Source organism: Mirounga leonina, unplaced genomic scaffold (genome assembly GCF_011800145.1).
Source record: "Mirounga leonina isolate KUSES-001 unplaced genomic scaffold, KU_Mleo_1.0 Mir_125, whole genome shotgun sequence".
NCBI lineage: Eukaryota > Metazoa > Chordata > Mammalia > Carnivora > Phocidae > Mirounga > Mirounga leonina.
In genome coordinates this window covers 29,308,978-29,336,917 of record NW_023270305.1, presented here as the reverse complement: position 1 = coordinate 29,336,917, position 27,940 = coordinate 29,308,978, and the positions used below count along the sequence as shown (strand labels likewise).

At 42.4% G+C, this 27,940-nt stretch overlaps 1 protein-coding gene across 2 annotated transcripts in view; it reads right to left on the bottom strand.

Annotated features, from left to right (window-relative positions):
- Nucleotides 1–27,940, bottom strand: part of MERTK (MER proto-oncogene, tyrosine kinase) — a 106,556-nt gene that overhangs the window by 8,647 nt on the left and 69,969 nt on the right. For both annotated transcript variants that reach the window (XM_035001051.1, XM_035001052.1), the window contains exons 8-16: nt 24,559–24,710; nt 19,113–19,266; nt 16,638–16,791; nt 14,336–14,421; nt 12,912–13,007; nt 11,705–11,785; nt 9,175–9,267; nt 7,599–7,717; nt 498–607 (exon numbers count right to left, since the gene is read on the bottom strand). In XM_035001051.1, coding sequence (XP_034856942.1) covers nt 498–607; nt 7,599–7,717; nt 9,175–9,267; nt 11,705–11,785; nt 12,912–13,007; nt 14,336–14,421; nt 16,638–16,791; nt 19,113–19,266; nt 24,559–24,710 — 1,045 coding nt within the window. The remainder of the gene's footprint in view (nt 1–497; nt 608–7,598; nt 7,718–9,174; nt 9,268–11,704; nt 11,786–12,911; nt 13,008–14,335; nt 14,422–16,637; nt 16,792–19,112; nt 19,267–24,558; nt 24,711–27,940) is intronic.

The window sequence follows — 27,940 nt, the reverse complement described above, 5'->3', positions numbered from 1 at the left end:
GGGGGAGCTTGAGGTCAGAGTTCTTGTAGAAGTCCTTGTCTCTCTGCTCCAAGAGGAAAGCCTCCATGTAGTTTCACAGTACACACTCACAAGGCAGGATCTTGAAGCCTGACAGACAAAACCCTTATGATTTTCCTTACTGCCTCCATGACTAGCTGACTTACATATGTAACTCTGGGTCCAAACCTAGCCGATGGCAAAGGGGAAGGATCACAAAGATCATCCCCAGCTCTCCAAGCTGAGAGGGTGAAAATAAAGAGTCACAGGAGAACGTTCTGGAAGCCAACCAGACTCGTGGAGGCAGACGTTGTGAAGAGACTCAGTCACACATCAGAGCCAGAGAAATCCCATCTCCAGAGCCAGCCACACGCTCCCCTCCCAAACCTGCCTCTCCTCCATGTTTTAACAGCAACAAGCCACCCCCTATTCTTACCCGGCCCCCGACATATCTCACACGATGAGGTCTAACCCCTCCCGGGTTGGGCCAGGACTCTTACATGCAATTTCGAGCAGCTAGATCACGATGAAGAAAATTCCTGTTGCTCAGATACTCCATTCCCTGGGCGATGTCCACCATGAACTTCAGTAGTGTCTGCAGAGGAATATGCTGGGAGGGGAGGAGAAACAAGAAGACAAAATATGTTTTAAAAGTTAAGCTTGGAGAGTTATTGCCACCTGAGGGGAGAGAGAGTGTTTTTGTGTTTGTCTGTTTGTTTAGTGGTTGTATTTCTTAAAAGTTGGGTCTTGAAACAAGGAAACAAACCTTTCACTTCCGTATCACTCATCTCACAAATAAGTTTTTTAAAAAGGAATAAAAACAACAACAAACCACAAAACTTCCCAGCAGATTACACATTCTCCCTGTCTTTAAAAATATTGATGGTGAATAACATTCTTTTTGCAAGTCAGGAGGTCAAATGGGATCCTTTGTGTCCTTCGGAGTGGCAGCGGGACTAAGCACCTGTGCCGGGAAAAGAGAGGAAAAGAGGGGCGGGGGACGGACAGAAAGCCCACTCAGCCCACTCCAGTCATGCACGAATATGCGATCATCTTATTTTAAGACGCTTGGAAAGACACGTTTCTTTCAGACAGAAATTAGGACAGTCTTGGCCCCTTATTACAGGACCAAAGGACCACAAGGAGGTATTCAGGGATTTTATTTTTGTTTTTCTAGAGCCTTTCTGTAAGCATCAACAGTCTACGCTGTACAAATCAGACCAGACGGCTAGGTGAGAGCAACTGCTCCGTTGGAACTGAAGACGAGGGGATGACTGATGAAGGGCTGTGTTGTAACTAAACATTTTAGCACAGCAAGGGCCCTGAAGAAAAGGGTTTACCACAAGTTCCTGGCACTCATGAATGGGTCCATCCATGAAGGCTCTCTCCAGGGCATTGGATTTGTCATGGCTTATTCTCTATGGAACATGAGTTTTCCGAAGTGGTGTTCACGAAGACACTGAATTCTTAATGATTTATATTTCCCAGCTAAGATATATGTTAATTACATGGTCTATATAAGAAAATGCTTTAATTATCCTTTACCCTTACATACTGGAGTTGTTAAAAACAAGTAAACAAAAAAATGTCAACAAATCAGGCAGGAAATTCTTATGCCTCTGTTCTGTATATTTAAGGCATTTGATTTTCTGGATGACAGTTTCCAGGAAAGGATTTGGGTGCTAAAGAATATAAAAATCCTGCTGACATTGTGAAGGTGTAGTGCATATTAGGTACTATTCGTGTTATTTTTCCCAAGAACATTTATGTTATTCTTGCAGATTGTGACCAAAAGTAATTTAAAAGATAATTGTGTGGTAGAACTAAGAAATGAATTCAACAAGGTTACAGGATACAAGATTAAGATACAAAAATTAATTGTATTTCTATACACTTAGTGATGATCAATCTGAAAATAAAATTAAGAAAATAATTTCATCTAAAAAGAATTAAAAATGAAATACTTAGGAATAAATTTAATAAGAGAAATGCAAAACTTATACTCTGACAATTATGAAACATTGAAATTAAAGTAGATCTAAATAAATAGAAAGATACCCTGTGTGCATGGATCAGAAGACCTAATATTGTTATGATACCAGTATTCCCCAAACTGATCTACAGATTTAACATAAGCCCTATCAGAATCCCAGCTGGCTTCTTTATAGAAATTGACAAGCTGATCCTAAAATTCATATGAAAATTCAAGAACTCAGAATATCCAGAACAAGCTTGAATAAGAAGATCAAAGTTGGAAGCCTCACATTTACTAATTTCAAAATTTACTAGAAAGCAACTATAATCAAGATACTGTGGTTACTAGCATAAGGATAGACACACAGATTAATGAAACAGAATTGAGAGTCTAGAAATAAACCCATAAATATATTGTCAAATGACCCCGAACAGAGCGCAAAGATCATTCAGTGGGGAAAAGAACTAGACAAGTGAGTGGGATATGCAAGAGAATGAAATTGGACCCCAACCTGAAATCATATACAAAATTAACTCAAAATGGATAATGTAAGAGCTCAAGTATAAAATTCTTAGAATTATTCATAAAAGCCAAAAAGTGGCAACAACCCGAAAGTCCATTAATAGATCAATAGATAAATGAAACATAATATATCAATACAGTGGAGTATTATTTGGTCTCAAAAAGTAATGAAGTACCGATAGAAGCTACAACATGGATGAACATCAAAAACATGCTCAGTGAAAGAAACCAGATACAAAAGACCACAGACTATCATTCCATTGATCTGAAATTTCCAAAGTAGGTAACAAGAGAGAGACAGAAAGCAGGTTGCTTAAACTGAGGGTTGCTGGAGGGGGTGGGGGGGTGGGAGGATGGGGTAAGTGGGTGATGGGCGTTAAGGAGGACATGTGATGAGCACTGGGTGTTATATGCAATTGATGAATCATTAAACTCTACCTCTGAAACTGATAATACCCTATATGTTCATTAATTGAATTTAAATAAAACACAATAAAATTTAAAAAAAGAAAGGTTGCTTAGAGCTAGGAACAAGGCGGGGAGGGGAGACTGGGAAGTGATTGCTAAAGGGTATGGGATGGTTGTTAGGTGATGGTTAGGTGATGCTTGCAAAACTCTGAGCATACCAAACACCACTGAGATGTACACTTCAAATGACAGAGCTGTATGGTGTTTGAATTATATCTCAGTAAAGATGTTATGGAAAAAAACCAATTCCTGTTCCAGGAAAAGAGAGGGAGACAGAAGGGGAAAGAGAGAAGACAGACGTCTCTTTTTGTCTCTGGAGGCTGGGGGATGAGGATGTCATGCCTGGAGGAGCTGCCACCATCAGAGGTGTGGAGGGGCAGCTGCAGCTGAAAAAGCAGAAAGATGGAACAGTTGTGGACACGGGATGATGTTGTTGAGATTAGAACTGACCAACACCGCAGCTGTCCTACCTCTGGGCTTCATTGTGTTGAGATCCTTCTGCTCCTGCTAGTGTGGCCCAAGATGACGTCTTGGTTATGCAAATGGGCTCCCCCAGCAGGGCCTGGGTGCTGGGCCCCAAGTGCCACTCCGTCTTCCATGTGAATAGTACGTCTGGAGGTGTGCAGGGCAGACAGGCAGATGACAGGACAGGACCCCAGTTCTCATGGGGGTGGACACACCAAAGGGAGGCAGGCTATAAGAACATATGCATCAAGCAGAGATAAGAGCAACCTGCTCCAGAAGCTCAGCAGAGAAATGGATTCTCATGGAAAAATTTAAAAAATATTCTACACTGTCATCGTGGCTGTCCTTAAAAGACAGGAAGGAATAAAATGGCCAATTAAGAGGAAATACATGGCCACGATCAGAATGGGCAAAGACCTAGTGATCTGAGAGCACACATGTGTTTTAGGAAAAGGAGGTTGTCTCATGTGTCAAAGGCAAAGAGGCAGAGAGAATGTGGTGATAAAGCAGGAAAGATAAGTTGGCATCTGTAACAGATCAGATGGCTTCCCTTGCGTGTAATATAAAACCCAACTCAAATGCTCCAATGAAGTCAAGTAATCAAGACAATGTGGGAGGGGCAAATGGGCACATAGTTTAACAGAACGGAACAGAAAACTCAGAAATAGACCCACACTTACACATCCAATTCATTTCTGACAAAGATGTGAAGCTATGGGCACATAGTTTAACAGAACAGAATGGAGAACTCAGAAATAGACCTACACTTACACAGCTAATTCATTTCTGACAAAAATGAGAATTCACCAGATTAATGACAGTCTTTTCACAAATGATACTGGTCATCTATATGAAAAATAAAAGCAAACCTTAAGCTAAATGTCACACCTTATATAAAAATTAATTAAAAATGGATCACAGATTTAAATGTAACATGTAAAAATCACAAAATTTTTAGAAGATAACATAGGAGAAAAATTTTTTTATCTGGGTTTAGGCAAATAGTTCTTAGACATGACAGCAAAAACATGATCCATGAAAGAAAAAAACTGATGAATTGCACTCAGCAAAAGTTAAATATTTTTACTCACATTAAGAGAATACGAAGACAAAAAAGGAGATAATACAAAGACAAGCTACAAACTAGGAGAAAAATCTTGGCAAATTGCATATCCGAGAAAGGTACTGTATCTAGAATATATAAAGCGCTCTCAAAGCTCAATAGTAAGAAAAACAACAACCCAATTAAAAAATAAACAGAAGACTTTAACAGACCCTCACCAAAGAGGATAGAAAGATGGCAAATAAACACAAGACAAGATGCTCAACATCCTTAATCATTAGAGAAATGTAAATAAGAGCCACGATGAGGTATCACTACCCACCTATCAGAGCAGCTAATAACCAAATCAAACCAAACCAAAAAACTACTGATAATACCAAGTGCTAACAAGAATGCAGAGCAACTGAATCTCTCATACACTGCTGGTGGGAACGTAAAATGGTACGGTCCCTCGGGAAAATCGTTTAGAAGTTTCTTATAAAATTAAACATACGCTTTCCATATGACCTAGTATCTCACTTCTGGGTTTTTATCCTAGAGAAATAAGAAGTTATGTTCACTCAAAAACCTGTACGCCATTTTTTAAGAACAGCTTCATTCATCCTTGCCCAAACTGGAAACAACCCACGTGTCCCTCAACAGGTGAATGGATAAGCAAACTGGTACATCCATGCACTAGAAGATACACAGCAATAAAACAAGGAATGAACTATTGATCCAGGCAACAACTTAAATGGATCTCAAAGGTATACTGCTGAGTAAAGGAAGCCAAAAAGTTATAAACTGTATGATTCCATTCACATAACATTCTCAAAAAGACAAAACTATAGTAATAGAGAACAGATCAGTGGCTGCCAGGAGTTAGCCATGGGGGCAGAGAATGACTACAAAGATGTCGCCGGAGGAGGTATTTCTGGATGATGAAACTGTTCTGTATCCTGACTATGATGATGGGTACATGATTCCATTTATGTGTTAACACTCATAGAACTGTACACCAAAAAGGAAAAAAGAGTCAATAACACTGTATGATAATTTTAAAAAGATGTTTATAAAGATTATAAATGGTCTCTATCTCTTCCACAATGATTCAGGAAAAAAAGTCCAATAAGAGGCTACTCTATTTCCAAAGGGCCCATACGAGAGAGGAATGTTGAACTTCACAAGTAAAAACAGACGATTGTTGGCCATCAAATAGCTCTGAATATGGGCCTGTATATTTTTACTGTTTTACTATAGAATTCACTCTTACGCAACACGAAATTCCCATCCCTCCAAAAATTATTAGAAAAATCATACCACATACCAGAAAACTAAATGGGAGTGAAATTGCCCATCAATATGAAACAAAATCCATTCAAGAGGATGGCATGCAGCCATTCACAGCCAATTGTCTGGAGGCTGTCCTGCCGGGGAGGGGTGCACACGGGATGGGGCCATCAGAGAAGAGCTGAAGGCAGGGGCTCTGCAACCTGGGGGCCAGTCCTGCCTCCACCATTGCCCGATCTGTGCCTCAGTGTCCTCACCTGAGGTTCTATTAGTAAGGACTTCCTATTGCTGTTCTGCTATTACCGCATCACTATATGCAAAATAAAGCCTCTACTAAGTGCTTGAGAAATGCGGATAGGTGCATACCTCCTGAGCACCAGCCTGTGAAACACGTAGGCATGGAATGAAAGTTAGGATGTGGATATCCGAAGGTGCCAATGATTGTGCTAAGATGTTGGAAATTGTAGTTTGTTTGTTTTTTTTCTCTTCCAGGCTTCTTATAATATTATCATCCTTCTTTTGGGTGGAAAAAGGGAAGAAAAACACTCAGCCATGCTGAGTCCCCTACTTTGGATTAGGCCCTTCGACTCTTGGGAGGAGCCTCAGTGATTTTTATAATAGCTCTGAGATGTGGCTACAATTTCCTAACTCTGGTTAGTGACTGTGTGGGTGGAAGACTTAAAGAAGTCATGAGGAAGAGACAAAAATCTGAGCATGAAACCAAGGGGAACTGAAAAAAGAAAGATCACTTACACCTTTCTGGGAATAACAAAACAAGTAAAAGAAAAAGAAAAGGAAAGCAAAAAATAACCTTTCACATTCATAACACACAGGGTCAGCAGGACACAGACAGGAAGGTTCTGGAATGTTTACCCTAAATTGGGTCTCAAGGTTTTGCTTTTGTTTTTCAAGTGCCTTGCCAAATTTGATAAATGGCTGTTCCTGCAGATCTGTCTGTCTCTTGGGATGAGGACTTTCCTCATGAAGCCCCACAGTCAGTCACCTTTCTTGGGGGCCCAGGTCGGTCACCTGGGTGGGACCTGTGGCCGCATGCTGGTGGGCGTGGTGCTTCAGTCTAAGCTCCTGTTTCTGTTGGGCTTCCCTGTGCGGTGGGATTCAGACAGCGTTTGCCCTGTGGGGTCACCACCCCTCTTAGGGGCACTGTTGGAAGGAAAGCATGCCGACCCACCAATTCACAACATGCTTTCCCATTCTGAGGATGGAGGCGCTCTTGATAATCGGAAAGGTGGACAGAGTATATTCAGGCTCAGTGTCCAGAAAAACAGCTCAGTGCAACTTCCCTCTGGGTGAAACGGATCCTGCTTCTAGTGATTTCAGAGTGAATGAGTTGGAAAGAGGAGACTTCGCAAGAAGTTAGGAAATTGTAGCCACATCTCAGAGCTATTATAAAAATCACTGAGGCTCCTCCCAAGAGTCGAAGGGCCTAATCCAAAGTAGGGGACTCAGCATGGCTGAGTGTTTTTCTTCCCTTTTTCCACCCAAAAGAAGGATGATAATATTATAAGAAGCCTGGAAGAGAAAGGCCACTCTGTCAGCATGTGGGGCCCACCCGGCTCCATTGCAATGAGGCTTGAGCCATGAGATTGTGCGCCCAGCTGGCTTCTTCCCCCCACTAAAATGGGAATAATAAGGCGATGAGCAGGCCTGCTGTGAGGACAGAAACCACATTTCTGTCCCCAGGGTGCACAGTGAGTGCTGAACAAAGGCCAAATGTCCTCTCCCTCCCACCTTTATTTTCAAGGTTAGATGCTGAGGTTTCCCAGGCCCTGTCACGGAAGCCTGGGGGACTGTTCAGAGGCAAGACGACTGGGTAATTACCTTGGGTCCTGTCTCTAGTCGGGAATAGAGTAAGTAGGTATGCAGATCCCCATACTTCATGAAGGGTAAAATCACCATGGGCTTTGGGATGCCTTGAGAGCTCATTTCTATACATACACCTGAAATTAAAACCAGAGAAAGTTACAAAGAGCCCTTTGTTAGCAGTAACCAGAAAAGCACTGCAGGAGCACTGGCCAAATTGAAACCATGTGCTCTCGAGGTAACAGTTAAAAACAAAATAAACATGGGGTGCCTGGGTGGCTCAGTTGGTTAAGCGTCTGACTCTTGATCTCAGCTCAGGTCTTGATCTCAGGGTCATGAGTTCAAGGCCCATGTTGGGCTCCATGCTCCTTAAAAAATTAACAAATAAATAAAATAAAACAAATACCCATAACTCACACACAAGCTGTATTAGAATATGGAACACATGCTGGGTCCACTTCTTGGTAGTTTTTTTCTTTCAGATTAGTAACAATCTTTGCATGAGAGGTCTCAAAAATTAATCTATCACAGTATAGCCATCTAGACACCCATGGAGTTTTTGTTACACTGAGCCAAAGTGAGGGGTAGTGACTGCAATAGAATTCAAGGGCAAACTAATTTCATGGGATAGTTAAGTACCTGATCAGGTGAAAAAGCCCGGTGCCATCAAATGCTCCAAACTATTAAAAGAATTTTGAGGGCCAATAGGTAAAATTCACATCTCTAAATTTTAACAGTTATACACAGGAAACACCATTTATCATGAAAAGCTAGAACTAGGGCCCGTCACCTGATGGCAGGCTGGCAAAGCTCTTGCATATCACGGCCCATCCATCGCAAAGCACGATGGTTCTCAGAGTCTGCGGAAATCAATAGCTGCAAAGGAGTAACAGTGGTTTCTTTGAAATGATTTTACATCCAATCATTATTTTTTCACATCTCTCTGCAGCTTTGATCGTAATAAAACTTTGAAAGTTCCCCAAAGAATTGAGCACTTATCAAGACACAGGACAGAAAAAAAAGAAGTCAGTAGAATATTCAATTATGTTTAGGTCGCTCTTCTGTGTTGGAATTGTGGCACTTACATAGTAACCTCTTGATAGCTACAGGGCCACAAAACCAAATTCTATTAAATCATGTCCCATGGTCCTAGGAAATCAGTACTTGAAAATACGTTAATAAATTGTTTATCAAAGAAGATCTATGGAATGTATCTACTCTGACAGCTTTACTCTACTGGTATTTGATTCATGGATAACCTTAAATCAATAAAAATTATAACATAGTTTAACATAAGCTTTTGTCTTGCCTTGGAGTAATGTGCAGGCCCCCGTTTTCACCCACAGTCACTTAGAACTCTGTGGACACTAAATGTTCCTGGCCCTTGGGGTGTCCAGGAAATGCAGGCCCATTTTTACCATCAGCTTCAGAAAATGTAACTTTAAGAAATCTTTGGGGTGAAAAACTCAATGTTACCAATTACTGTGGGGTCATACAAAATATAAACTTATCTGCCCCAGAGACTTTTCCTTTGGTGCAGAGTGGATTAGCCAAGCCCCGCTGTCCCCCCACGTCCCGTATTTCTCTGAGGTACCTAGGAGTCGGATGACGTTGGGGTGGTTGAAGTCTTTCATGCACGCGGCCTCACTGAGGAACTCCTCAATCTCTCGCTGAGAAAAGTTGTCCACTAAAAGAGAGGATGGAAAATGGTAGGCACCAATAATTTACTCAGGAGGTAAGAGCAATTTTGTTCTCTGAAAGCAAAATCAGGAAAAGGCAAAACTACAGCAACAATAAACAGATGAGTGGTCGTCAGGCATGGGTGGGTGGGGAGGGATGGATAGATGGCACACAGGAGAATGTAAGGCAGGGAAACTTCCACATGATACTGTAATGGTGCACATAGGACACTATTTGTCAAAACCCATAGAATATTCAATACAAGGTGAAAGCTAATATAACCTATGGACTTCAGTTAATAACGTATCACATGGGTTACTGATGTATCAGTTGTAGAAGATGCACCACGTGGACGCAAGACGTTAATAATAGGGAACAGGGGCATATGGGAACTCTGTATTTTCTGCCCAATTTTTCCAGAAACCTAAAACTTCTCTAAAAATTAAAGTATATTCCTTAAAAAAACAAAACAAAACACTGAAAGTCAAATGTAACTGATCTGTTGCGATTATTTTTGCCTTAAAAAAAGCAAGAACACATGCTTCTCTCTATCTTGCAAGGCTGGTTGCTGAATCATGCCTTGTGGACTGGATATACTTTTCTAACTTCCACACCATACCATCTTGGGATTAAACCAACTTGAGAGAGACATCTAAAATTCTATATTATGTTAGGGGAAGCAAGCCAGTCACAAGAGGATAAGTACTGTGTGATTCCACTTTTACGAGGTAATTAGAGAAGCTAATTTCATAGAGACTGAAAGGGGGATGGTGGTAGCCAGGGGCAAGCGGGGGCAGAGGAGATGGGAAGTTGTTTAATGCATATGGAGTTTCAGTTTTGCAAGATGAAAAAAATCCTGGAGGTGGATGGTGGTGATGGTTGCACAACAGTGTGAATGAACTCAATGCCACTGAACTATGCTCTTAAAAATGGTTAGATGGTACATTTTAGGTTATGTGTATTTTAGAAACAAAGAAACGAGGAAAAACAAAGAAAAACAAACATAAAGCCAGGCATGCCTTAGGGAATTTGCTTTAACACTAAGTATTGACTGAAATCACATGTGCATGCATATAGCATAGTGTCTGGACATTCTATGGGCTTTGTATATATTAATCTTATTAAAGCAAATTTAAGAAAAGTAAAAAAAAAATCATATAGACCTGCAAAATGTCTGCTACCTTTGCCCTCACCTATTATCTTTGTTAAGACAGCTAGGTGGGTGGAACAGAAAGGGTAGGGTATGCCCGCAAACTCCACCCCACCCGCCCCAAGGGACCAACATCCTAGGCAAACGTGGATGACCCTGGGATGCAGAGGCCAGAGACTGCTCTTTCAATCTTTGATAATTAGCATAGATACAATTCTTAGGCAAGTGATTCTAATTCAAAGAAGAGCATGGCCAAGGCCAGAGAAGAAACAGATTCCAGGCCTAGCCCCTTTTACAAGGTCCCCCCCAAACCTTCCACTGGTAAATGGGGACAATGGAAAGAGCCTTCACATGGACCAGGTTCAAATAAAATAATGCAAAGGGCAGGAAGAGTGCTGAATGTGCGATCATATTCTGCCACTGCAGCCTGGCCAATGTGTGGTGATGAAAAAGTCCAGCACAACCTTCTCCCTTTTAAGCTGTCTGACTTCGACAAGTCACCCCGTCTCTGAGTCTAGTTTCCTTATCGAGATAGACATCTGCACAGATTCTGGAGTGCCCCAAATAGCATCTGTCTTTACTTTTGTCGATGCTGTAATTCATTCTCCTCTACACTGCCACCAAAGTGAACTTTCTAGAATGTGATCTGCTTTTGTTCCTCATTTGCTTAAGACTCTTACTGGTCTTCTCCTACTCGTGGGATAAAAGCAGATTCTTTGTGATGACTTATAAGGCCCTTTCTGACCCGGCTGCAGGCGCTCTTCCCAGCTTGCTTGGAGGTTCCAACTTGGGATCACTGTTCTTCATAATATCTTCATAAATATCTCTCCTCTCTCTGGGAAATGTACCTTCCAGGCAGCCCACAACTTCCTGAGGACTATGGAACCATCCTCAAGTGAGGAAGTGATCCCACCGAGCTGGCCATATCAGCCAGGCCAACCCTTGGGGTCAGAGGCTGCTACCAGATCAGCCTTGTCTCAGAAATTCATGATTTATTTTGGAGTCATTCACTTTACTAGGTGAGAGTGAGGGGGGAAGGGGGGGAGAGAGAGAGAACGAGACAGAGAGGGAGGTGTGGTATAAATAAGAAACATAACTTCCTCGAGTGTAAAGAATATACAGAGCTCCTAACGGTCACTTTCCCTCTGTGACCACACAGTGTTCTGAATGGCCTTCTGACCCATCAGTGACTGAGAGCATGACACATGAACCCCCTCACTGGCCCTACAGAGCACCAGGTTACTGACCCAACTGCCCACCCCGGCTGGAAGGTGTTTCATCAGTGATAACTCACACTTCATGGTCTTCACGGCCACTTTCTGAGAGGTCCCATCTTGCTGCTTAAGGTTTCCTTCCATCACAGACCCAAACTCTCCTGTGAAGTAAGACAACATCTATATAAGACAACATTGTGCAGAATCTCCCCTGACCACAGAAAGGCTATAGTTCCCCAGCTGCTGTTTTTATGTGGCCGGAGAGTGACCAGTATGTGGCAGGCGGGCAGGGCCTGCTGGGGCCACCATGCTCGTACACCAGTGACACAGGTCACGCAGTAGCCTCCTGCTTGTCACAAGCTTGCTTGGTTCAGGCTCGGCTCAGCCCATCATTTTATTAAGCATTATAACTGATCCAAGACACTTACAGAACAACATGGCAAATGTTATTGACATTTATAAAGTAGAAATTCTTTTTTTTTTAAATGATTTTATTTATTTATTTGACAGACAAGAGACATAGCGAGAGAGGGAACACAAGCAGGGGAGTGGGAGAGGGAGAAGCAGGCTTCCCGCCGAGCAGGGAGCCCGATGCGGGGCTTGATCCCAGGACCCTGGGATCATGACCTGAGCCGAAGGCAGATGCTTAACGACTGAGCCACCCAGGCGCCCCTATAAAGTAGAAATTCTTAATATCATTATCATTCATCCTAGTATCAGTTTGACAAATTAAATATGTATTTTCACGTTTGTTCCTATTTAACTAATTAGGAAAGTGCCCAAAACAGTAAACCTAAGACTTAGAGGTATAGGAAACTGACCAATGGATTGCGTGCTTTTCTTTTCTTTTTTTTTAAGATTTTATTTATTTAACAGAGAGAGACACAGGGAGAGAGGGAACACAAGCAGGGGGAGTGGGAGAGGGAGAAGCAGGCTTCCCACTGAGCAGGGAGCCCGATGTGGGGCCCAATCCCAGGACCCTGGGATCATGATCTGAGCCGAAGGCAGATGCTTAACGACTGAGCCACCCAGGCGTCCCTGGATTGCGTGCTTTTCAATGAAGGAAGGGAATTAATATTTTTCAAGGGCCTACTGTCTGTGCAAGGCACTGTAGAGGTGCTTTTCATATGCCAAATTGGAGTTTCAAGAACCAAATTGTAAAATAGAACTGTTTGTATTGTAACTTAAAGTCACAAAATGGTACTTTACATAATAAATACACATATAAAAAATACTGTAAATAGCTTACCTTCTTACCTCACATTTAAAAAGAAATAAACTGCTCACCTTCACCCAGGACTTTTCCAAGAATTAATAGATTCCTGTCAATCACAACATCTTCTAGTTTATTTTGCAGTTCCTCGCTGACTCCCAAGCTACGCACTATAAAGGAGGGATAGAGTATGGATTAAGAGTTGTCAGTGTGCTCTCTTTCATTTGAATAGAATTAAAATGATATATATAGCCCTATCAAAGAGTTAAACATTTTCTCCATTTTGTACCCATGGCTCTCCCCCACAAAAAGTCTATAATAAAATATCACCCTTAATTCTACTATGATTAAAATGAGGAAAATGAATTCTTCGGGGCAAGATTAATTCTGAAGGATTATAAAAATAAGAACCACATTTCTCTTCCCACCACGCAGTAGTAGCGACCAGCAATCAGATTTGTGTGTTGGGGGGGGCGGGGGGTTGCCCTTGATTTAAAGGAGGAAGGAAGATAGTCAGCAGGTACTTTCGAGTGCGGTATTTGCTCTTTTATCCCTAACTATAGTATACAAAAGAGCCATCGGCTTACCTCCCCTGTCCTAGGGAAGGAGGGCCAGTAACCACAGGAAACACGGAGAGAACAAGCTACCATCCTCATTATAATGACATAAAAAGTGCTAAATTGAGTACTTGCGGGAAAGTGGAGAGTAAGATCTTCTATAATAAGGTATCAATATGCAGCACTGACAATAAGTGTTATCAATAAGAGGAATTAACCAATTCAATAACTCTTTGGCAAATGATTCAGTTTGTGCCATAGTTAAGAAAAGTAAAAAAATAAAAATAAAAAACATTCTACCTCGAACCAGTTTTTGTTTCATAGTGGCCTATTTTCTATCATACTTATATTTGTTTTGTTGTTGTTTTTGTTTTTGGCAAGCATCCAGAAGCTTGAACTTGATAATATTTGCACATACTTTCTACACTGTTTATTAATTATTCAAGAACACAGCTGTCCCTTTATTCTCACTCTTCAAACTAGAAGGCTCCATTTCGATTCAGCAAAACTCAAACCATAATTGTTAAGAAGTACATTGGAAAATTGTTCTCTGAGTTGGTTGCCACAGAAAAGCGGGAAATAAGCTCAGAGATTTATGTCACAATTGCTTTGCTGTCTTCTTTAGATCCCTGACCTCTAACCACATCTTCTCCTATCACTGTGGTGAGTTCCTGTTTGTGGTGTTAGGAGTCTTTAACCCCGGCCACTTCACCTCAGGGCTCACTTGAGAGTTCCAGTAAACCAGCCAACAGCAGAGCACATGGCAATGTCTGACTAGCTACTTGCTGGTTTCTGGTTTTTGAAGACCTTTTGCACATTAAAAATATCCATTCTTCGACTCCTTTGGCTTTTGTTAGAAATCTATTGATTAATTCATTGTTCTCTCTTTGCTTTCAACTACTTTAACTTTTGCCAGAAAAGGGAAATGGACATTAACTTACGGGTGAGTTCGATGGCTCGCCGACAGAAGGACTTCTTTGCTATATAATTGACGACTAATTCCGAATCCTCCTCTGTGAAGGCATTCCTGGGTGAATAAAAATAAAGACATCTCATACTATAAAAAAAGGGCAGCCAGGACAAGTGCTGATTCCACAAGGATGTCACCAAGCCGCTGCCTGTTCAAACGCCTCTTTTATGACAAAGACATTTCCCACTGGGAGAAATACATTTCTTTCCTTAGCTCTATTTCAGGCCTGCTTGGCAAAATCAAAGCAACTCTGTCCAAGTACCCTCAAGAACACAGAACAGCTGAGAAGCTCCCAGTGGTTAAAGCCGTAACAGTCTGAGCAATAAAATAAAGTAGTATTGGATTATAATCCAAAGTATAAAATGAATATCCATGAGTCCATACTGATATGTTTATCACTGAATACATAAATGAGGTGGAGGAAGTGTAACTCCTCACCCTGGTTAAGTGTGGGCTGTGCACGTTGACTTACTCCCAGAGAGAACAGTAAGGAAAGGGAGAAAAATAACCATGTCCCACTTAAGTGACAGAATTAATGTTAGAACCCAAGCATCATGTCTTCTAGGCCAGTGCCTTCCTCTCTGTATGCCAGGCTCCCTGTCACCACAGGGCCTTTGCATGTACTGCTCTTTCTGGTTGTAATGTTCTTCCTTTTGTCTTTCACCTAATTAACTCCTGCTCTTTCTTCAGATTTTAGTTCAGGGATCACCTCTGCAGGGAGGCCTTTCCTGACTTTCTTAATGCAGTCAAATTCACCCGTTATACACTTTTACATATCCCTTTATATAGGATTTAACACAGTTGCCATTTTATATTTACTTGTGTGATTACTGCTTGATTCTCCATCAACTGTGAGCACCTATGAAGGCAGGATCAGTGCCTACTTTTGTTCACTCTTGTATCCCAGGTTATCACCTAGAAGGCCTTTAATACATATTACTGAGCTACTCTTAACAACTTCTGCAGAGGTTCTCTGCACCTGTTTCACAATGAGACTATAAACCACACCTAGATTCTGGGATGCATTTCAGTCAACTATATGTTCAGGATTTAGATCAGATTTTGTCATTTCTTTAAAATAGCCATTCTTAGGGGTGCCTGAGTAGCTCAGTCAGTTAAGTGTCTACCTTCAGCGCAGGTCATGACCTCAGGGTCCTGGGATCAAGCCGTACTCAGTGGTGAGTCTGCTTCTCCCTCTCCCTCTGCCCCTCCCACCCCAATTGTGCTCTCTCTCAAATAAATAAATAAAACCTTAAAAAAATTTTAAATAGTCATTCGTAGAATTTACATACTAAGATATAAAAATTATAAGGATGGAATTAGTAAGTACTGAAGGTACCCGACCCTCAGGACTAGGAAGGACACAAATAAAGGGCAGTTGAGCCTCCACTCTCAAGCCCCCTCTCCATGCCAATGGAAAGTTTTTGAATGGAATGTTCTACTAGCATTCCTAAGATGCAGAAACAAACAAAGGTTGCTCAGCTCCCTCCAAAACAGTCACTCACCTTCCCTCACTCTGTCCCATTCCAGGCTGTTAACAACCTGCCTCTTACAGAATACCTCCTCTGCCCCATGAGTGATAAACTGGATTTCATGGAAATCCAAACTCACTACAGAGGCACTAGAGTAGAAAACTGAGTCAGAAACAAATTTGCACATATAGCCTTCTTTTCATAGGTTGATTTAACACACCTGCACATCTTTGTTGATACTTAACTACTGTTCTAAAAGTCAGATGCATAGAAAATCAGAACAAGTGCCTCTTTTACACTGGAATGTGAAAATATAAAGTTTTTCTCTATTGGAAAAATCATTGATCATTGCAGAAAATGTATAAAATACAGCAAAAAAAAAAAAAAAAGAAAACACAGAATCATCCCAACTAACACCATCCAGAATTGCTAATGCTTTGTGGTGAATTTCCTTCTGGTATTTTTATCTATACAGACATTTCATTTGTTTTTTTAAAAATAATTAGGATTATTTTTAAGACTTCTAACAAAACCCCTCATTTTACAGCAACCAAGTTTGAGTAGTGAAGGCCTATTGGTGCTCTTCTCTATAAATGAGCCCCTTTCAAGGCCGGCTTCCACTGCTGGTTGTCTCTGTTGCACTGGCCTAAGCAAGGAAGCTGCCTGCCCCCAGGATGTACACAAGACAGGACCCCCAGCTGAGTACAGTGTGAGGAGCTGAGCCAGCAGGAAGGCATTACCCGTTGGCAGAACAAGCACATGGGACCATTGAGCAAAACATTTTAAACTGGGGAGACTTACCCAAACTTTGTCTCCTGGATTCTTTTTCTGATGATCAGAGAAATATATAAAACCAACCCAATCAAAACAAATCCACAAAAGCAACCAAGGATGATGAGCACAGGATCTGTGTTGCCAGGTGCTGGGGTTGATGAGGGGGCAAAATCTACCCAACCTAGTAAAAAACCAATAGAATCCGTTGAAAACATTTCTCTGGGATCCAAAATACATAAGAAACACTGGCTTGTAAAAGGTAAAGAAGAGTGTCAAAAGCTCTAGAACTTAGTCCTTTTATATTCTGTGGTCTACATATGCAGGCAGTCCTCACTCTGATGGTGCAGGCTGAGACCATCCACAGTGATCGTAATAATTAATGGGTGACTCTCTTCACGTCCGTTATGAACGTATAAGGAATTGAAAGAAAAATGGCAAAACTCATATTTATCTGGTCTACTGTAATTTAAAACACTAGAAATACTGAGAATTAAAAGACTGCATTTCTTTGTAAAAAGCTTATCAAGAGTAGTTTGGGGGCACCTGGGTGGCTCAGTTGGTTGAGCGACTGCCTTCGGCTCAGGTCATGATCCCACGGTCCTGGGATCGAGTCCCGCATCGGGCTCCCTGCTCTGCGGGGAGCCTGCTTCTCCCTCTCCCACTCCCCCTGCTTGTGTTCCCTCTCTCACTGTGTCTCTCTCTGTCAAATAAATAAATAAAATCTTAAAAAAAAAAAAAAAAGAGTAGTTTGAATAGTACCTGTCTTCTTCGGTCACATAACTTATGATATGTCAAGAATATATTTTCTGTACCCTGGAGAATTTTCATACTCCTTTCTGGGTTTGGATTCGTTCCCCACGTTTTAGCCTTTGTGTTTTCAAAACTGTGAACTATCTCTGAGCATTCCTTTATATGAAGATTTTTGCTCGCATAACTTCCTCGGGGCCGTCTTCCTTTTTTTTTGGCATGGCCCCTATGCTCACGTTGTAAAGTCACCTTCGCTGCGTTCCCTGGCCGCAGAGCTCGTCCATCACGTGGCAGCCGTGTCTGCATTCCCACAGTCAGCTGTGTCTTCCACATCCAATTCCAATTTCACTTCAACGCTTACATGCTTCCTATCCTTGCCGCACTTCATCTTTGTTCACTGACTCCCTCTTTCAAGGACTTATTTTTATCAGGTGTCGTGTGGGTGTGTCCTGGGAGATAAGGAGGCAACATGGCTGTAGTTCTTCCAAATGCATGTGATTTGAATCACGGAAGTGCGGCGTCCAACCACCGAGAGACTTTGAGACGAGTGACAAGACCAGTCACGATCATGACGCCCATCTGTTATTTACTCCGAACTCAAGTTCGGACCATGTCATTGGGGAACCAGTGTTATTTAACCTAACTGTGGTAGCTGAACCGTGTGCACGTTCGAAATGTGCAAAGCAAGGATTGTTGGAATAGCACAGCTTTGTAAAATGTTGGAGAGTTTCCCATGTATGAGGATGAAAGCTTTGTCTTCTTAAACTCCGATTTTTTTTAACCCATGCCCTTAGAATGAGAATCTCATTGTCTCTGAATTTCTACCAGGGAGACACTCCTTGCTTGCCATCACCGGTTTCTAATGTTCCCTAGGTATAGAGCCCTTGGGCTGCAGGAACTGTAATTTGGCTCCCTTTTAGCACGTTTGAGGGTCACTAGAAGACACAGACAGGAACTCAGTGGTCCACTCACAAGTCCTGTCTGCTGCAGGTACAAAGAGCCTATTTGGCAAGAACTTGTAAATGCAAAAATCACATTGATAGAGATGCCCGTGCATGGAGTTTATGACAGCAGTTTAGTATCAAGCGACCCAGGGGAGTGAGAGTCAGAACAAAGGGGGCTCCCCTGGTCTATGGAAGCAAGTACAGCACCTGGGGCCACATGGGGCATCACAGGGGCAGCTTGCCAAAGGATACTCCAGCAACATGCAGAAGACGGCACACAGGGTTGAGCATTCAGCTCAGTGAGCCCCATGCCGTGCAAGGACAGCTTCTGTAGGTAACACTTCATGTTCTGTACTGATCAATCATGAAGCACGTCAGCAAGGCTTGAGTGAATAATAACCATACTGCTTAAAACACAGAAAACAAACACTAGCCATAAACAAACAGTGTCCATTATAGAGAGCTAAGGATTGGCCCTACCGTAGCCTATCCAACGTTCAGTCACGAATACATCATTGAAACTAAATTCAATAGGTCAAGTCAGATTTGGTATTCCGAAAGGACTCACCCTCCTCGTAACTTAGTACCACCATCAATAGTAATGGTAGTGGGAGGACTCACAGGTATCAGTGCTCTGTGAAGTGTGTTAGCATATCTTTCTATGAAAAAACTATCTTCATCATCACCAAAATTTCCTTCAATCTTTGTGTTTCATTCTTAAACCAGATGCCCATCCCACGGGTCAGTCTGGCCATCCGTGCGTTGCTGGGGCTGACACATTCTATCAGCCGATAAGGAACCCGGCTCTCACCGTGTGCAGGGATGAACATTTTCACTGGGTCACTGAAAGGCCCGACTCCCCCCTTGGTGATGGCGGCAATCCTCACTGTGCACGTGGCGTTGTGGACTTGAACAGAAATCTGAGCGTGGCTGCCATTCTGGCCAACTTCTTCAGACAGCTCTTTCTGGGGACAGAAAAGGAAGGAAGGGGAATGAAATCCTGAGGCGCCAGGGGCACGTCGCCTGCTTGCCCACAGTTCCTCTGAGGGAAGTCGTCCTACCCACATCCCAGGGAGCAGCGGCTGTGTTTCCACCACATCCCTTCCTCACTCAGGCCACAGCTAACAGAACCAAAAGGTGGGCAGGGACACAGAATGGGCCGGCAACAACCTCAGGCCTCGGGGCCTGGGCCAACTGAGGCTATGAGGGCATGGCACTTAGAATGGTCAGCAAAGAAGCCTCTGGATGAGAGAAGCATGTTGCAGAGGCAGCTGGATGGCAAGAGCAAGGCTGGCTCCTTGAGCCCCCTGCCCTCAAAACTGCCACAGCCTAACGCCCAAGAGCCACACTGTACCTTGACCTTGACCGCCTGCCAACTTCCCTTGAGCCAGCATGAATGGGCTCCTATTCCTTGCAATTATAAGAGTTCTGGCTAAAATCTACATTGAGGAGGGCACGGACACTGTTTTTTTTTTCCCCTCCCAGTGTGATACATGCACAATTTTCTCAAATTTCGAAAATCTGGTTTCGCTTTTACTTATTTGGTTTTATAACCACTGCCATGCAACACGTGCCATGAAAACATAGGGGAAAATGATTTAAAGAAACAAAACAAAACAAAACCCAACCAGACCTGAGTGCTTATATAACATTTCCTCTTTGTTTCCAAACCTTGACGATGCTGTCCTCTGGCATAAGAAACTAATTTTATGTTGGGGGCTGGCTTTTCAAATGGGAACTGGAGGGCTGGTGAAGGCCGAAAGCAGGCCCCAGGAACCTGTCTTTAATCTCTGCATTTTGGAGATCTGATTTCACAGAGAGAAAGAGAGAAATGTCACACCACATGGGTGGGGCACAGACATCAAGGATCACAGGGAGCAGGGGCCTGGTTTGGGTGGCAGCTTTATTCCCTGATCACCCTGTCTCAGGCTGATCACTTCTAACTGGTGCGGGGTGGGGCCGGCTCAGCCCTTAGGGAAGAGGGCTGTCCCAACATTCGTGACCAAGGGGGCTACCTGGGTCAGCCACCCAGAGACTTTCTAAATCCAAACAAGCAGTGTCCATCAGGACTCAGAAATAACTTCAGACAAGGGATGAAAGGGGAAAATAGGGCTTTAAAATTTTTTGCTTTTCTATTCCCCTGGACTGCGTGCCAAGGAGACTTGTCACTGATTTTTTTTTTATTAATTAAGTGAACAAAATAATAAGTAACATTTTTTTTGTATAATCAGGCAATATCTTTTTTTTAGAAATAGAACATTTTATTTATGGTAAACCCAGTTTTGATTATGAGTTTGTTGGCATTCTCTAATGGGGGGGGATCCTCAAGTAGAGCAACTCCATGGTCCAAACCCACACAGTCACGGAGCCCTGCAGTGAGTCCGGCTGACAGCTGAGAAATAACATGTCTACCTCACAGTTTACTACCTAATGGCTCCTGAAAGTGCAGAAGGTGTCATCCTGACGAGGGCCATTGGGCCCACTTCCAGCTTCATGCTTTTCCATCTGCTGGGACTCAAATATAATACATCATTTGTGAGAATGATCTCAAAAGTAGAGGACATGCGTAACTGTGAAAGGATTAAATCCCTAGAAGAAGAGAAATCCTAAATCAAAATTATCCTTTTGGAAATAAACATCACAGTAGTTGATAATATCTATTCACTTCGGGCCTATCACTCACTGTGAAAACCCAGAGAAGGAACTTAGAAATTTCCACCTCCTGTTCCTTCAGTGCATTAACAGTGGTCATCATCGTGGCTGCCGCTGTCATCATTCTGAGTCTCAAAGTACGGGAATGATGCCAGACCCTGCTTACAGGTAATATGTTTTGGAAATGCATAAAGAATTGTCCCATTTTAGGTGTGGACCTATACTAAATGCTCAAGTAGTGATTAGAAAGATATATGATAAATATTTTAGTAGCGGTGTAACAATTTTCTCTAAGAATATCCTTAAATGATAGTTTAAAAATGATCCCTGTTTTTATTTATTTAATTTTTTTTTGAGAGAGAGAGAGAGAGAGAGCGCATGCATGGGTGCTCGAGTGTGACTGGGGAGGGGAGGAGCAGAGGGAGAGAGAGAACCTCAAACAGGCTCTACACTCAGCATGAAGGCCGACACAGGGCTCGATCTCACGACCCTGAGATCATGACCTGAGAGGAAATCAAGAGTCAGACGTTTAACAGACTAAGTCACCCAGATGCCCCCAAAATGATCCCTGTTTTTAAAAAATGGATGTAATTTATCCATAGTCTATTGATGCCAAATACATGTGACCATATCCCTATCCCCAAGTATTTATTTTAATTTCGATTTTGAAATCTGACAAAGAAATCCATTTAAAATCAGACACGGGTAGGAGCCACCCCTGTGGGGATTATCTCTTTCACTGTCAGGGTGCAGAGTGCACAAGGGGTGGCCATTTCCCTGGCATGAGGTGGTCGGGTCCTGGGGCACACGCCGTGGGCAAACTGCACGGTCCTCGTTCCGTGAGCTTTCATCTCTACCATGAGGACTTAAAATCTAAGAGCCTTTTCAGGTAATAATCAGATTTATAATATGACATCTAATCACAACTTTATCTACACAGAAAACATGTGGGCCGTGTCTGTTGCGGAAAGTAATAGCATATCTTTGGAGACCTGTTTCTTTTTTTTCCTGTGAGGCACTAGAGTCGGTCAGAGCTACTGCAGTGGTATTTGTTTCTAGTTTTGTTTTTGTTTTTTTTTTTAAGATTTCATTTATTTATTTGACAGAAACACAGTGAGAGAGGGAACACAAGCAGGGGGAGTGGGAGAGGGAGAAGCAGGCTTCCCGCCGAGCAGGGAGCCCAATGCAAGGCTCGATCCCAGGACCCTGGGATCATGACCTGACCTGAAGGCAGACGCTTAACGACTGAGCCACCCAGGCGCCCTGTATTTGTTTCTAGTTATCCAAAGATTTAATATCTCCCAACTCTGCAAGAATGTAATTTATAACTGTAATTAAGAATAAAGGCCCACCATGGGCATCAGCACTTGCTCCTGACTTTTGGATTTTGAGCTTGGATTTGGAATGCAAGGGATGTAAAGAAAAATGGAACCAAAAGAGGTCGATATCTTCATCAAGATATAGTAAATGTGTGTACGGTAAATATCAGGAGTTTCTTAGTCTGAAAGTGACATAACAGGTGGGGATAACAAAGGTATAAACAATAACCCACCCAAAGATCACTTCTAAGAAAGTTCTGAAATTGCGTACAAAAATACCACCCTTGTTAGAGTAACCCCTGGGAATATCTCCAAAAATATCCAATTCCCTTGCCTGGCATAAAGAAGATATACCTTTAGTGAGAGTTTTCTAAAAATGGAAATGAAAGGACAGTTTTGAGAGATGAAGTTGTGTCTACCTCTTGCCCTCCTAAAATGAAGGGAGTTCAGGAGACAGAGGTGATTTCAAACTTCACTTCGGGGCAGGGGTTTTAGGATCCTCCCGGGGTTGGCTTTTCTTCAGTGTTTCTCTTTGCCTCCAGTGGCGGCCCATGAGCTCGAGGCTAAGCTGCCTCAGAGAACGTTATCCTAAGGAAAGGGAGCCACTGAATCTTTTGTTGTCACAAGACCGTCATGATGCACCAAGTATAGCATGAGTACAATGCAAATGATGTTCTCACTGGGATGATCCAGCATCTCTAAGGAGTTAACGGCTGGAAAGGTCACAGCCCTGACTGTGGCAGTATTGTTCTTGCCGCATGGGGGGTCCTTCTGAACAAAGGGCAACAAGCATGCGCAGCGCAGCGGGGCGTGGGTGGCATTTAGGGCGTCAGGCTCTCTGCTGCGTCATCCACGAGGCTTTCCTCATTCTCGCCCTTCAGCACGCCTCAGCTCCAGAGGTCCCCTCCAAACAAGCAGCTTTCACCCACGCCAGAAGGAGAAGTCAAAAGGATGACCTGCAGCTCTTTAAACAAAACTGGGTTTTTTTTAGCCCTCTCAAGTGTCTGCTGATAATTACTATCTTCTGCCAACCAGAGAAAAATAAAATCCTACTGAACCAAAATACAATGATTGGACCTTCAGGGACTGTTCAGGGACTGTTCACAATTTAGCATTGTGAAAGGGGCTTGTCTCTGAGAGAGGCATTTAATTCCCGATTCAGCCAGTGTGGAAATACGGTTAATCAAATAAGCACCCTGCACAGAAGCCTTAGGACCAAAGACCAAGAAACGAGAGGCTTCTCTCGTAGCTGCAGGGGTTTGACTTGTACAAACAACATCCTGTTATCACTCTGAGGCACAAAAAGTCATGGACTTCAAGCCCTCTTCTTTTTCTCTATTCCATCACCTACTGCTTCTAAGAATCTGGTAGGTAAACTGAGTCAGGAAAAGAAGAATAAATCCCAACTGTCCTTTGGGAAAAGAGCAGTTTCGGTAAAAGCTGGATGACGTGAGGTTGCAAATGACTGAAACAAAGCCTGGACGTCATCCGTGGGGGCAGCTGTTGACTCTCTCCCACTCTCCCGCCAAGCAGCTGTACTACTTTCATGAGATGCCCCACACACATGCTACGAGGATGCTAAAATCTGATCTATCCCCAGGGCCAGGATGATCAGGCAGAAGTCGGCTTTGCATGATGGTGGTAAAGAGATGGTCCTGATGATGGAGTCAGTGCGCCTGCCTTTCCAAGGATGCTCTGTGTCACAAAGAAGTCAATGTCACCTCAATTCTCTTCCTTTCCCAAGTGGGAAGGAGACCAGTCTGGGAGCTGCCTACCCACCCACATGCAGGCATCGTCCCTACTTCTGTGGAACTGCATAAAGACAACCTGTTGCTGACTTAACCCTGTCCTCTGGAGTCTGGTTACCCCTTGCCATTCTCTATGAGGCTGGAGTTCTTCCCTGACAATCTTCTTCAGAAAAGCATCCTCTGGAATTTCCAAGAGGCTAGGAATGGCTGGACTGCTAAGCCATACAGCTTCTTGACCTTCTGCTTTGGTTATCGCAGTAGTTCTCAATTATCTTCCTACAAGAGCCCAGGTTCCCAGAAGGCACAAATCAGGTGATAACAGAGATGGGTCCTACACATATTTACTGAATACATAAATGAACGGACGAGTGAGTGAGTGAGAAAAGCCCCAAGGATTCCCTGGATTTTGTAACTATTCAGTGACAGATGCCTCAATCAATAATTCCTGGTCTTCTCACAACAAAACGAAAGCTTCTACAACAGTATTAAATGAGCAAACCCAAGGAGACAAGCGAACTTCTTCAGAGGTCAGACTTACGGAAGTGTCTGCACTTTGCCACACGTGAGATATCCGGTAGCCCAGCAGTTCCCCAGCCTGCCGCTTAATTGGAGGCTTGATCCATCTGACGTCCACCTTATGACTAGATTCATTCAGAAACACACTGACGTTCGAGGGTGCTACTGAGGGGGCTGCAAAAGAAAGAAGAAAGAAAGATGAAGAACCACAGAGAAAAGTACACAGAGGTACTTTCTCTTCTCAGTTTCTGAATGTTTGGTTTTCGAATGTTCTATGGAAAGCATTCAAATGAGACTGGGATTAATAGCAGATTTTCACCCTCTTTCCAATTAAGGAGCATTGAAATGCTACATGAGTTTTTATTATTTTTCAAAGATTTATTTATTTATTTATTTTAGAAAGAGAGAGAGCACATGAGAGCAAGTGGGGAGAAGGGCAGAGGGAGAGAGACAATCCTAAAGCAGACTCGGTGCTGAGCGTGGAGCCCAACTAGAGGCTGGATCCCAGGACCCTGAGATCATGACCTGAGCTGAGACCAACAGTCAGCCGCTTAACCAACTGCACCACTAGGCACCCCTGAAATATGACATGAGCTTTTAAAAAGTAAGCGCTTTCCAAACTAAAATCACAAAGACAAGGAAAGGCAGGGAAGCAGGTGGGTGGTGCTCATGGACTCCACCTGGGGAAACAAAGCAGACACAACTTGAACAGCGTTCTCCAATAGTAACCTGTGGGGTGGAAGGTCAACCAGACTGACTGGAGATCAAGTCTGTGTCACGTGAGATGTACATGGCAGGGAACACTGCAGAGCTTAGAAGGGAGCCACCACTTTAAAGTCCAAAGGCAGGTTACTGATGGTCTGAGCTGAGCTAATCAGTCAAAAGATTTTAAAAATGTATATATGCAGGGTGCCTGGGTGGCTCAGACGGTTAAGCGTCTGCCTTCGGCTCAGGTCATGATCCCGGGGTCCTGGGATCGAGTCCCACATCGGGCTCCCGGCTCAGCGGGGAGCCTGCTTCTCCCTCTGGCCCTTTCCCCTCTCATGCTGTTTCTCTCTCGCTCGCTCTCTAAAAAATAAATAAAATCTTTAAAAAAAAAATGTATATATGCATATTATATGTAAGACATCTCATTACTGAAGATCAGAGGATCAATGGTAATGCCTGGATGTCAAAATGTAAAATTTAACTCTGGTTTTCGCTCTCTGGTTTATAGTAAGCTCTGCTTAAGTCACATACTCACTTATGTCAAAATGTCTGTTATCTCTCACAAGGGTACAAGGATAAAAGTTATAGCACTTTGAAAAAAATGTATGTATGTATTATATATGTACAGAATAATTTGGGAAACAGGTCAAGGTCATTACTAGATTACTTTTTGGGAGCAAGAAACTTGACTATGTCTATTAAAATTGAAAATAATATGGGGGCTCAGTTGGTTAAGTGTCTGACTCTTGGTTTCCGCTTAGGTCATGATGTCAGGGTCGTGAGATCAAGCCCCACGTCAGGCTCCGTGCTCAGCGCAGAGTCTGCTTGTGATTCTCTCCCTCTCCCTCTGCCTCTCCCCCTGCTTGCACTCTCTCCCTCTCTCTCTCTCAAATAAATAAATCTTAAAAATAAAACTGAAAATAATATGCTCTTTGACCAAGTATTTTATTTCTAGGAATTTAATCTAAAAAATTCTCCTTAGGTAGTATTACATTTACTGAAGCATAATAATGATAAAAAGGAATAAATGTAATGCTCAGTCAATAATTATGATGTAATGAATTTTGATACATTTTCCGATGGAATACTTACTACCCAGCCACTGAAAAGAATTAGGTAGATCATGTGTACTGATATGAAAAAATATCTTATGGAGGGAAAAATCAAATTGCAAAAAGGTATGTAATAACAATCCATTTTAGAAATAAAAAATGTTTTATATATACATATAGAAAGAATAAAAACAATTGCAATAATACATGCCAAACCATTGCCTACAGTTTTATTTAGAGGAGATTAAGTTATATATTTCTGATATGCCTAAAAAGAAAACAAAAGTGTACTCTAACCCTCATTTCTGCTTAGGAAATGTCACACAGCTAAAGCTGTGTTATGAACTGAGCCATACGGTTTCAAATTGGTTGTAGAATTTATGGATAAACATGGCCAACTCAACATGTCTTTATGTCTGCTCCTCCTGAAACCCCTCTATGACGACAGGAAGGAATTTAAAACAGTATAAACTCATAAGGTACAACAGAGTCAACAGTGGAAAGGAAATGTCAACATATACTCAAAAGCTGAAAAGGAGATGCGGAAGGTATAATTAATTCAGCAAACCTGTTCTCTCCAAAGGACGCGGAGAGGCTCAGAAGCTGTGGGCCCAGGTACTGAAACTGGAAGATTGAAAGTTTGACCGGGAAGTAGCTAGTCCTCAAGATCCCTTTAACCTATTCCCACACACCTGCTAGGTACGCCTTCCAAATCCCCCTGGAGACAGGATGCTGTTTTAGTCTCCGAATTGAAAAGCCTTTGGACTTGGGGCACTGGCAGGATGAAGGCACAATGAGAGGCCAGACAGACAACTGGGGAAATAAGCGGAAGTTTGTACAATGAATGAGGAGGACTCTGCCTCACTCCTCCTCCCTCATCTGGCTCCAGGAGCATCGGCGGCCTTGTTTACCTTCCAAAGGTGGGGAAACAGGCGACTTCTTTGCTAGAGAAAGTGAGTGAGGAGGGTGAAGAAAGAAAACCAATACTGACACTTAGGGGTGTCCAAAACAAAACACTTAGATCACTGCCCATTAAATAGAAGGATATAAATAAGTTAAAAAGAAAGAGGAATCAAAGATGTATCACATATTCAAAAGAAAGCTAAAATGGCTACATTAATATCAAAGTAGATTGCACAGAAAATAATACTACCAAAGATAAAGGAAGCAATCTCATAATGAGAAGGTGGCCAATTATTAGGAGAGCACAGTAATATTAAACATTTATGCATAAAATAACAGACCTTCAGAATGTTTAAGGCAAAACCGGCTAGAGCATCAAAAAGAAATGGATAAACCCAAAATTGTAACTGCAGATTTCAATGTCTCTCTCTAAATAATTGATAGAAGTAGGCAGAAAAGCAGTAAGAATATAATTTGAAAAACACTATCAACCAACTCAACCAAGTTGATATTTATAGAAAACTCCATATAGTAAGAGCAGAATACACATTCTCTCCAAGTGCATACCATACATTTATCAGGAAAGACGTGTTCTGGGCCATAAAAAGAGTCTCAATATATTTAAAAGTATTCAAGTGATACAGATTATGTTCTTGGGCACCAACAGAGTGAAATCAAAAATCAGGAATACAAAGATTTCTGGAAAACCCCAAAATATTTGGAAACTAAGTTATATAGCTA